The sequence below is a fragment of the Marmota monax genome, unplaced genomic scaffold (genome assembly GCF_021218885.2).
Source record: "Marmota monax isolate L192 unplaced genomic scaffold, Marmota_monax_Labrador192_F-V1.1 WCK01_AAM20220418_F8-fsc00157, whole genome shotgun sequence".
Taxonomy (NCBI): domain Eukaryota; kingdom Metazoa; phylum Chordata; class Mammalia; order Rodentia; family Sciuridae; genus Marmota; species Marmota monax.
Window position 1 is genome coordinate 1,551,996 of NW_026694573.1, and position 11,449 is coordinate 1,563,444.

General features: G+C 51.8%; 1 protein-coding gene across 8 annotated transcripts in view; it reads left to right on the forward strand.

The window, feature by feature from the left end:
- Med15 (mediator complex subunit 15) overlaps positions 1-11,339 on the forward strand; it is a 72,595-nt gene extending 61,256 nt beyond the window's left edge. For 7 of the 8 annotated variants that reach the window (XM_046421252.2, XM_046421255.2, XM_046421253.2 and 4 more), the window contains 9 exons: positions 6,549-6,676; positions 6,773-6,900; positions 7,075-7,209; positions 7,291-7,354; positions 8,254-8,320; positions 8,779-8,939; positions 9,028-9,194; positions 9,574-9,672; positions 10,281-11,339. In XM_046421252.2, the coding sequence (XP_046277208.1) occupies positions 6,549-6,676; positions 6,773-6,900; positions 7,075-7,209; positions 7,291-7,354; positions 8,254-8,320; positions 8,779-8,939; positions 9,028-9,194; positions 9,574-9,672; positions 10,281-10,417 (1,086 nt within the window). In that variant the 3' untranslated portion in view covers positions 10,418-11,339. The remainder of the gene's footprint in view (positions 1-6,548; positions 6,677-6,772; positions 6,901-7,074; positions 7,210-7,290; positions 7,355-8,253; positions 8,321-8,778; positions 8,940-9,027; positions 9,195-9,573; positions 9,673-10,280) is intronic. The other variant, XM_058571746.1, reaches the window with a different exon arrangement.
- The last annotated feature ends 110 nt before the right edge of the window (positions 11,340-11,449 follow it).

Below are 11,449 nucleotides of genomic sequence, written 5' to 3' on the forward strand. Positions count from 1 at the left end.
CAGAAGACCTTAAAATTCCTTTTCCATTACAGTGAAATGCATCTGTAATCCTAGCCCTATTGTTCCCTGAGGGCCAGCATGTAGGCACTGTTCTCACAGTGTAGTCACAACCAAGCCAGTAAGGTGGTGCCTGTATGGCCTCCTTCATAGAAGGAAGTCTAGGTCTCTGGCTTAGTACCCATTGGCTTCACAGAGTCAGGTGGGGATAACTTCAGCAACAGCATGTAGGACTGATTTTATAAAAACGAGAGTCCCTAACATTTTGAGGGTGTGATACATGCTAGGTGTTGGGCTAGGTTCTTTGTGTCTGTAGTTCTGTGTTTCTCAGTGCTCCAGGACACAGTTTAAGCATTTAGCCCCTTTTAAGAAATAAGAAAGGCCAGGTGTGGTGGCTCAGGAGGTTGAGACAGGAGAACAGCAGGTTTGAGACCAGTCTCAGAAATTTAGCAAGACTCTAAGCAATTTAGTGAGACCCTTTCTCAAAATACAAAGCAGGGGTGGCGCTGGAGATGTAGATCTGTTGTAAATTGTCCCTGGGTTAAATCCCCAGTAATCCCCCAGAAAAAGAAAAGAAATGAGAAGGGGAGCTGGGGATGTGGCTCAAGCGGTAGCACGCTCACCTGGCATGCGTGCGGCCCGGGTTCAATCCTCAGCACCATATACAAAAAAAGATGTTATGTCTGCCGAAAACTAAAAAATAAATATTAAAATTTAAAAAAAGAAAGAAAGAAAGAAATGAGAAGGGCCCCAGGAGCCGGCATGTTGAGGATCAGGGGTTCAAATGAAATTCTCACACCTCAGCTTCTCAGTAGGATTCTTCTAGAAACCCCTCAACTTTGATCTTACTGCTGGACTGCCAACCTTATTCCTCTTCCCAGTTGGAGCCATGCTCCTGGATGGGCTCTACCATGCCTGCAGCGATGGGTTCTGTCCTGGGCCTTTTATTGCTCTCACACTGCTGCGCAGTGGCCACTCCCCACACAGCCAGCTGCTGGTGTTTCTACCTTGACTTCTCACAGACACCCCCCACTTCACAGCCTTCCATGCTCCCTTCCACATAAACCTTGTCCCCTGAGTTGTGTCAACTAAATAAATCTTACTGCCTATAGTCCTTCCCAAACCCAAAGGCAGGGAAGCTAGGTAGAAAAGAGGAAAGAGAAAAAGTAAGATAAAGCCAAAATAAAGTTCATGCACAGAGAATTTTGGTTCATCCTCATGTGGCTTCAGTGATAAGAGTCATCACCAGAAGATGCCTGCTAACTCCACAGAGATGTATTTGCCATGTTTCCCCAGTGCAGGGTGGTAGGTGTACATCTGAAGCTTTGGGGTGGTGTATTGAGGACAAATGCAGTATCATTTAGAAAATACTTCTGTCTCCACAGAGGATTTTTGGCAATAAGGAACTTAGGCAAAGTTCTGGTTTTGTTTTTTAATCCAGGCTCATTCTTGCTTGCCCATAGAGAGAAAGGTGGCCCTAAAAATACTTACAGAAGGAAGAAAAGTTGATAAAGAGAACCCCAGTGTGGAAACCACCCCACTGCCCACACAGTGCTCTATGTAATCATGACCCTTCCCTCAAGTAACTTTCCTCCTTCTGTCTCCACACAGTCCCATAACATTAGGCTTGTCTGGGGCTTCAGAGCCTGTCTCCCGTCTGCAACCTCCTGCACACCTGGCTATGGGTAGCTCCTGTTCAAAGGATCCCTGATTGTGTGAAGCACCTGGGCCCTACACACTGGGCATTCGTCTGCCACCCTGGCTAGCTCCAGAAACATGGCAGACTTTTTTTTATTTTAATATTTATTTTTTAGTTGTAGTTGGACACAATACCTTTATTTTATTTATTCATTTGTATGTGGTGCTGAGAATCGAACCCAGGGCCTCACATGTGCTAGGCGAGCACTCTGCCATTGAGCCACAACCCCAGCCCATGGCAGTCTTTTTTGATGTGTATTTCTAATCCAAACCCTCTCAAGAAAAGAAAGCTTATCCCAGGAATGTATCCTTAAAATCTAGCCAAGGGCTGGGCATATAGCTCAGTGGTAGAGCACTTACCTAACATGCCCAAGGCCCAGGGTTCTGTTCTTGGCACGAGTGGGGGTAGGGTGGTGAACTAGCCAGGAGCTGCCCGGTTGCTCATCTGGCCAGTGGGCTGGACTGGAATTTACACCTACTTGTGCTTTCCAGTGTCTCCTAACACTGGATGTCTTCCGGGCACATCCTTTTTCTGCTGTCCTCCCCTAGCAACCTGTACTCATTCTTCAGCAGGACATAATTCAGCATCCACCATGTCTTATTTTTTCCTTGTGGCAACACATTGGGACCAAGAAGCTAGTGGAAGTGTAAGCATTCTGTTACTCTTGTTACTCTTATGTGTGTGTGTGTAGGGGGCTGCTGGGGATGAACCTAGGGCCTTGAATATTTTGGGCAAGCACTCTGCCACTGAGCAACATTTCCAGCCTCTTCTTTTTCGCGGGGGTAGGTGAGTACCAGGGATTGAACTCAGGGGTACTTGACCACTGAACCACATCCCCAGCTCTATTTTGTATTTTATTTAGATGCAGGGTCTCACTGAGTTGCTTAGCACTCACAGTTGCTGAGGCTGGCTTTGAACTCACAGTCCTCCTGTCTCAGCCTCCTCAGCCCCTGGGATTACAGGTGTGCACCACCACTCCCGGCTGTTGCCTTTTCCTAAGAACCCCACTGACACTCAACGGAGATAGAGGTCCCCAGAAGAGATGTGTCAAGAAAAAGCAACAGAACACCTACATTTCCACTTGTTATTCCTTAGTTCCATGGCTGTATCTTTGTGTCACGGTAGGAATGCTTCATGGACTCTGACAAACATGACAGCATGTCTGATATGTTCCAGACATATCAGACACAGTGCCTTAGCCCAAGAGTTCAGCTGGGTAACACGGAGCTTCTGTCCTAGTACTCCCTTGGAGGGCATAAGGAGGTAGTACCACAGTAGGACCATGCTCCTCTGTATTTCTAGATGGTGATTCCAGGGGACACACTTAAGTGCTGGGCTAGGAGCAATGGGCAGTTCTGGGGTGTTGAACAGGTACTGGTGGTCCAGAGAAAGCTAGGTACCAGTCTTGTCCTGAGATTCTTTGTGGAATGAAGCTGTCTAGATCAGCCTTTCTGTTCTGCTGCCTCTGGGCCATTGCCCCTTTCCCATTCTGCCCTCCCAGTTCTTCTCCCTTACTCTTCATCCATCTTGCCTGGCCACCCTGTGTAGCCCCACAGCTTCTGTCTAAGCTATTGTGCTTTCCCAGGAAAGCAGATTGTGCCATTAATGCTAAGACACATTTACCTTGCCTGTGCTTCCCCTGCAACACACAAGCTGTGTGACCATGAGCATGTCACCCCTCTCTGAGCTCTTATGTTGTCACCTGTGACATGCAGGTAACAAGTAGTGTGCAGGGTGTGTGGGATATGTGTCATTCTCATCCTGTGGTTCTTGCTGGTGGCTTGACAGAATAGAAGGCAATTTCTTTTTTCCCCCAAGTGCTCCCTCCCTGACTAGAGAGCAGCACTGGCAGCTCCCTCTCTACTCCCTGTGGGCTGGGATTCTTTCCTGTCCCATTGGCTGCCTCAGTAGGCCAATTCTGTCTTAAGGTGGGTTTGAGGTACTAGGCTCTTCCTTGTACCATGTGTGTCTAAGGTAACTTGGGACTTGGACCACCCAGCACTGCCAACCTGAAGGGCCCAGGTTTCCTGTTCTTGGAAGTGAAAGATTGTCTGTGGTTTGTTTTCCTTCCCTCTTACTGGAAATCTCTCCCCACCTCCAGCCCTCTGGGGTCTGCTGGCTGTCCTGTCCTGGGACAACTGAAGCGCTGAGATGGGCCCATTTGCTGTGTGGGTGCCTGGGGGCTCTTCGGTGACCAAAGCAGAAGTGTTGGGGCTTTCTCTGGATGGCCCAGCCCCAGTGAGGTGCTAATGGGATTCAGGGTGTCAGACAGTTGTGTGGGTGGGTCTGGAGGAGCCTCATACATGAGCAGACCTGTGTGCCAGCCTGGATCCTGGAGAAAGTTTAGGCAGAAGCTTCTAGATTATGTTAGGGTGACTAGATAAACCTGGTGCTGGGGACCCAGGCTTACCTGGACAGAGGAGAAAGGCCCTTTGGTTCCCTGGGGCATGATCCCTGGCCTGGACTTGGATGTCCTACCTCCACTGGATGCTTTCTGAGCCATCCACCCTTCACCTTGTCTTAGACATGCTGTCTCATGCCAGACACAACTACTTGGAACCCCATCCTCTCATTAAAAACAGAGGGTGTCAGCTACATGTGCTGTGCCCCCAGGGGCTGAGAGCTGAGGTAGAACATGATTGTGAGACAGTCTACGTGCTGTAGCAGCCATATCCAGCCATGATGCCCTGTGGGTATCTTGCTACTATTTGCCAGAGAGGCAGCAAACTTTTAGGCTGCAGACAAGGTCTGACCATCTCCTGTAAGGGACATCTGCTTGAGCAGGGGCTGAATGCAGATGGAGCAGCAGGTAGGGACTCATGCTAGGGAAAGACCAGGGATGGCAGGGCCTCCTGGAGATACATGAGGGACAGGGATAGGGAGGAACTCACTATAGGTAGGATCCTGCCTGACAGGGCTGGGATGGGCATGGGGTCTTAGGACCTTTGCTCTCTGCTCCTTGGCACTGTCTGTAGTTCTTTGCATGGAACGTTCTGGTCCTACATTTTGTTAGCATCTGGGTTGATTCTGAAGCATGTTTTCCAATGTGTGGAACATACCACCTGACCTGGTTTCCCAGGATTTACAGTGTAGCCAGCACCATGATTGTATTGGACCTACATGGGAGAAGCCTGCTGCATTTAATTCATCATTTTACAGATGAAACATGTTTCACATTAGCGTGAATACACTTGGAGGAGTAACTGGGCCCACCAATTAGAGGTCCAAGCTCCCTTGCTCTTGCCCTTTCATTCCCTAGCCAGGGGTGTCTTAGTCACAAAGTGATGGAAACAGTTCATTCTGTTATTGTCCCCTGGGCCCATGGTTTTGGTTTAGAGCCTCTGACCCAATCATGTGGGAAGCACCGTGATATGGTGCCTTGTGCACCCTGACACCCCATTGCATATAGTGCCAGGGGCAGTCTCCATCTAGCACCCAGGGCAGTGCTGCCTGACACAGTCAATGGAAACAGGTGGGGAAGCCAGTGAGCAAAAGGGAGGTGACATTTCATTCCATGAGCTTGATCCATGTGGTACTGAGCAGACTACCTCCAGCTCCCTTGCCCTCCTCTGCTTGACTGGTAGGTAGGTGGGGACGAGGGCAGGCATCATTTTCCTGGTGGGATCTGAGTCTGTTCCCAATTTGAGGAGCTGAGAACCCACTCAGAGTAGTCCTTACCCAGTACTCCTGGCACTGTGGCAGAAGAGTACATGGGAGGGAAGTGTGGACGCCCCAGTTGGGCATCAGTATCCTCAGAGTGCCCTGGGAGGGCACTTGAGCTGGTCTGCAAAACTGGATGGTCCAGGAGTCAAGTGAGGCTAGGAGAGGTGCTCAGTGTACCTCATTACTAGGATGTGGGAGATGCCACCTGAGGCCCTTGGGAACCTCTGAAGCAAGCAGGGCCTTCAGGGTGGTCACATTATGGCAAGGGCCTGGCATGCAACTGTTCTTATCTAGACTGCCATCTTACACTTCTCCTCAGGAAGGTGTGGGTACATACATCTTGTCCCTGATGCCTGGCTACTACTATAGTTTCAATCCCTTGGAGTTCACAGGTAAAAAAGATGGTGTCCCTGGTGCTGATAGTGGTACAGATGACTGCATTTGGATTGTTCCCAACACAGACTAGGGAGCAGGAACAGCCCTGCTCTGTGGACAGGGACAGCCTCTAAGGACTCAGGTGCATACACTTGCATGACAGAGCCGAGCTCTGAGCCCAGGCAGCTCTGATGCTAAGTCACCTCTCCCAGTGGACTCTACTAGTCCAGTTGAGGGACCAGGGTCACTGGTAAGACTGATGCAGGTGCTTCCTGTGGATATGCACATGGCTCTTCCAACCACCTTGTTTTAATTAAGTAGGTCCAGGTGGGACACAGTGTAAGACATGATCTCCCTGCTGCCCCCTACTGGTCAAGTAGGGAGGTGCCATCTGCATGTATCAGGACAGGAGATTCAGATGGCTGGCCTTATTCTCAATGCAGTCAGCAGACAGTTTGTGGAAGACTTTCCCACAGCAGAGCAATGTCCTTACTGACCCATAGAGGACAGCATCCCAGGCAAGACAGGGTATGGCAGGGCACACATGAGGCCATCACCTTCTATTCACACTCCTCATGGCCTTTTACCAAAGAGCTGGGGCTGCCCATCTAGCCTTCCCACCAGCTTTGGTCACTGTGTGCTATGTGCCCAGGGATGGGGTTTTTGCCTAAGTGAATCTAAATGGCATCTGGAAGAAGACAAGGATATAGGGTGAGGCTATGAGGGAGGTGAAGCCTGTGGGGACAGTGGGCAAATAGCATGGAGGCAGGCAGGAGTGTCTGACAGTGAGCCAGCTGAGCCCCTCCTCTTCCAGGTCAGCCAGAGCAGCCTCACTATGCTGTCCTCACCATCGCCGGGCCAGCAGGTGCAGACCCCACAGTCGATGCCTCCCCCTCCCCAACCATCTCCACAACCCGGCTCTCAGCCCAATTCCAATGTCAGGTAGGCCTGGCCAAGAATGGCCCTCCCCATCTGGCCCTCAGGGCAGGCCTGCCCAGTGCCCCTGGCTCAGATCCGCTTCCTTTCATTTGGCTGCAGCTCGGGCCCTGCTCCATCCCCCAGCAGCTTCCTGCCCAGCCCCTCACCACAGCCCTCCCAGAGCCCAGTGACAGCTCGCACCCCACAGAACTTCAGTGTGCCCTCCCCTGGACCTTTAAATACCCCTGGTAAGTGAGACCTGCGGCTGGGGTGGGCAGAGCCCTGGGAGGTGTCAAGAGTCACCTTCATCTTCACAAGACCTTACAACTTGTAAGGAGTGCAAGAGCTCTTAGATCACTCAGAGCCTGAGCACCTCACCTAAGGATTCACTGAGAGCCAGCCTCATGCACCATGTCCCACAGTGAACCCCAGCTCCGTCATGAGCCCAGCAGGCTCCAGCCAGGCAGAGGAACAACAATACCTGGACAAGCTGAAGCAACTTTCCAAGTATATTGAGCCCCTGCGCCGGATGATCAACAAGATTGACAAGAATGAAGGTGGGGCCAGAGGCCAGGGCTGGGTGCAGGGGCCCCACAGACACTCAGAGCCTGTATCTTAGTGTCCTCTCTCTGTCCCAGACAGGAAAAAGGACCTGAGTAAGATGAAGAGCCTTCTGGACATTCTGACTGACCCCTCTAAGAGGTGAGCTTTGCAGAGGGTTCTGGGGCGGAATAGTGCTATACCACAGCTTGTGGAGGGCTCCCAGGGCTTGTGATGACCTGGGTTTAGCAAAGTGGTCCAGCAGGTCTTTGGGCCCTGCCAGAGGCCTCTGAGGCTCCATGTAGGTATGTATTGGGGCTTCAATCCCAGACTTCACCTCCAGCACCCAGCCTTTGCACTACTCCACAGCCACTGCTGTGGAGCTCATGCTTCTATCCTTTGGCCACCATAGTTTGTCTCCTCAGGTCCTGGTTTACAGTGGCCTCACCACGTCTACCTGAGGCTAATCTTTAGCTCTGCCCAACTTTTCAGTAATCTTTGGCTAGCAGCTATGTCTCAGTCACCTTGTCTGCTGCAGGGCTAGCAGCAGCCATGTGGCTCATTGTGGAAATGAAGCTATAGGTGATGCCTATGAGAAATATGTGGGTAGCCATGGCTTGCCGTCTTCTCATCCCTTTTCCCTTCCTGCTGGCCATGGGCTGCTACGAGCACCTGAGCTGGGACAGCACTGCAAAACTGTGCACATTGTTTCTCTCCTATCTCACTGCCTCAGCTCAAGCTGTTGCTTGCTTTCTAGAAGTTTCTCTTAATTCTGCTTATCTGTGTTGAATGGTAATCACTGTTCCACAGCCCTCCAGGTCTTCTTGGGTTAATTATTCATTGGGGTTTTAGGGCCAAGGGGGACAGGGACTGGCCTAGATAAGACTGAGGCCTTAGCCTGGTTTGGGAGCAGCTGGCTACTAGCTGGGGTTTCCATGGAGGTTTCCAATGACTAAAGCCTAGAGAGGCCAGGCAGGCAATGGTTGGGGTCAGCACCCAAGAGTCACTGATTCCCCAAGCCCTCTTGCACAGAAACCAGCCTGCATTCTCTCTCTCCTCAGGTGTCCCTTGAAGACCCTGCAGAAGTGTGAGATCGCCCTGGAAAAACTCAAGAATGACATGGCGGTGGTGAGTGGAGTCTCAGGCACCTCTAGGGAAGTCAAGGCTTACCTCACAGCATCTCAGAAGATGTATGGGAGGAGCATTCATGGTCAAGGGCAATCAGGGCTTGGGTCTAGGCCTAACCTGGGAACTCTGCCCACAAGGCTTCTTTCAGGCCCAATTGCTGTGGAGAGTGGGAACACAAAGTCACCTTCTGACCTTGGTCCCAAGGGTGCCTCTGCCACCCTGCATCTGCCAGCCCAGCACAAGGTGCTGCCCTTAGACAGTAAAGCCTGAGCAGGGCTGCCAGGGTGGGGGACTGTATCCAGTTATTGGCCACCACTGGCTACACAGGGGTGGAGGTTATGGGTGAATCCTCAGGATTCTGTGATGGGTGAGGATGATGGCCTTGGGATCTGGAAGTCCTCTTCACAATGGGTGAGGCCTCAAGCTCAAGCTGCTGACTCTGTCTGTCTTATCCCTAGCCCACGCCCCCACCACCCCCAGTGCTACCAACAAAGCAGCAGGATCTATGCCAACCACTCCTGGATGCTGTCCTGGCCAACATCCGCTCTCCCGTTTTCAACCATTCCCTGTACCGCACATTCGTTCCAGCCATGACAGCCATCCATGGCCCACCTATTACGTATGTACAACCAGGGCTGGGCCTTGTGGTGGGTTGCAGGCCAAAGGCTGCATGTAACCAGCGTGGTCACCATGGCCACCTCCTCCAGGGCCCCGGTGGTGTGTACCCGGAAGCGCAGGTTTGAGGAGGATGATCGGCAGAGCATCCCCAACGTCCTCCAAGGGGAGGTGGCCAGATTAGATCCCAAGTTCCTGGTGAACTTGGACCCTTCTCACTGCAGTAACAACGGCACCGTCCACCTGATATGCAAGCTTGGTGAGTGTCCGGGTAGGATAGGGGTGACTTGGGAGAGTGAATCCTAACCTGGAAGCCCCAGGACTCTACTGCCTACACCAGAGACCATGAAATGCTCAGCCTTCAAGACACAAGTACTTCCCTTCTCTGAGCCTGCCCCTGCACTCATCCTACCAAGCTGCCCACTCTGTCCTCACTCCTCCTCCTTCCTGTTGGCCTAGCCTCAACCTCCCAGGCCTGAGCCCATGTACTCTCACCTCTTCCCCATACACAGTGGCTCTGCTTGCTAGAAACACTGGATTTACTGTGAGCAGGGTCCGTTCAGGAGCAGGGCTTTGAGGCCAGTGTTTGTGTCAGGTCCAGGCTTGGGCCAGGTCACAGGCAGCCTTGTGTGTTGCAGACGACAAGGACCTCCCAAGTGTGCCACCACTGGAGCTCAGTGTGCCTGCTGACTACCCTGCCCAGAGCCCACTGTGGATTGACCGGCAGTGGCAATATGGTGGGTGAACCAAGAGGAAACATTTGGGAACCCAGGAAAGGCAAGGGTCAGTTCTGGGCAAACAGGGTTTCCTGTGTAGCAGGATTACCTGTGTATCCCTCCTGTTTCCCCTTGCACAGGGAGGAACAGTGGTCACCTGGAGGAAGAAGAGACTCTCTACCTCCTCCCCCATTGTGTCCTTTGCCCCTATCTTACAGCTCCAGGGCAGCTATGTTTAGTCAGGGAGGGGTAAACAAGCCTACTGCTCAAGGATAGACCCAGTTGATCCTGATGGCCCCTAGAGCTCAGCAGGGCTTACATGGGCCCACCACCAGGAGCTTGGGTGCATGTGGATCTATATGGGTGATGTGACTCCAGAGAGACTATGTTGGGTATAGGCAGTCCCCTTAGGGTGTCATAGAGGGAAAGCCTATGGGTCCAGATCCCATTGAGATTCCAGTTTTTCACTGACATTGTTGCTCTGGGAGGAGAGCCCTACTTCCAGACGAGCACAGGAGACTGATTAGGGGTTGGGGGGCTTCCCAGAGAGGTGTCCATATGGGCCAGGTTCAGACATGTCTGACTGCTTTGAGAGGGTTTGGTGTTCATGGCCTGCTGCTCTGTTGCAGATGCCAACCCCTTTCTGCAGTCAGTGCACCGGTGCATGACCTCCCGGCTGCTGCAGCTTCCTGACAAGCATTCAGTCACAGCCTTGCTCAACACCTGGGTACAGAGCATCCACCAGGCCTGCCTTTCAGCCTCCTAGCCAAGAACTGCGGGGACAGCCAGAAGCCTTGATGGGGCTGTGGACTCATGCCTCATATTGGATGTTTCTAGGTGTTGACTTCCTTAAAAAGCCTGGGATAGGTTAGCTTTCCTGCTTTTCTCTTCTGCCTTGGGACCTGCCAGACATTTCCCCATACTTGTACAGTACTGGGCCAGTTGGCTGTGGAGCTGTCTGCATGGGGGACACTTTCTAGAGAAGATTCTCCTCACACTTTCCTCCAGGGAATCAGATCCCACACTCCTTGGACTGCACTTCCTGTGATCTCTCCAGGCTCCGTGTCCACTCTGAGCAGCATGAGGGAGAACTCAGGGTCTTGTCCATGCATCTGGTTAGAATACGTTTTACTCATTTCTATAGGAGAATGTGGAGGACATAGGAAAACCTTAAAGTACAATCTCTGATCGGTTTGGATTCAGGCTGTGTCACTTGTGGCAGTTGGGTCATATCACAGGGACACTCCTGGATTAAGGGCACAGGCTCCATTTTTGAGAGAAGTTTATCCTGTGGGCAGCAGTGAGTTCCCTACCACCAGCTAGGTGGGTTCTGCTCACACTTTTTGAAGCTCTTACTCAGCACTGTGAGGGAGCAGTGGCATCTGAGGAGCCTGTCCCTGGTACCCGTGTGCTGCTCTTGGGTGAAGGATGCCATGTCCCTGCTGTGAGGGATGAAAAGGGACCATTTGGGCATTGTCCTGAGGACCTGGCATCATCAGAGTACCCTATTCTCTGTGCTGCCCCCAGAGTGGAGGCTCCTTGTGGGATGCAGCTGTACATTGCCTCCGTGTGTTGCCTTTCACACTGAGCACCAGCTGGCAGCCCTCTGGTGATAATAATTTCCCCTTTTTATATGTGCACTACCCTGTCATATGTGGTTCTTATAATAAATTTATCATTCCCGTGTTTCTCATGAGTTAATCACTGCATCCTCTTCTCTGTGAAGCTGGGGCCCATTGTTCTGTTAGGGATGCTGTCAGTCTTGCAGGTGGACAGTGTCCAGTCTAGCCCAGGATGC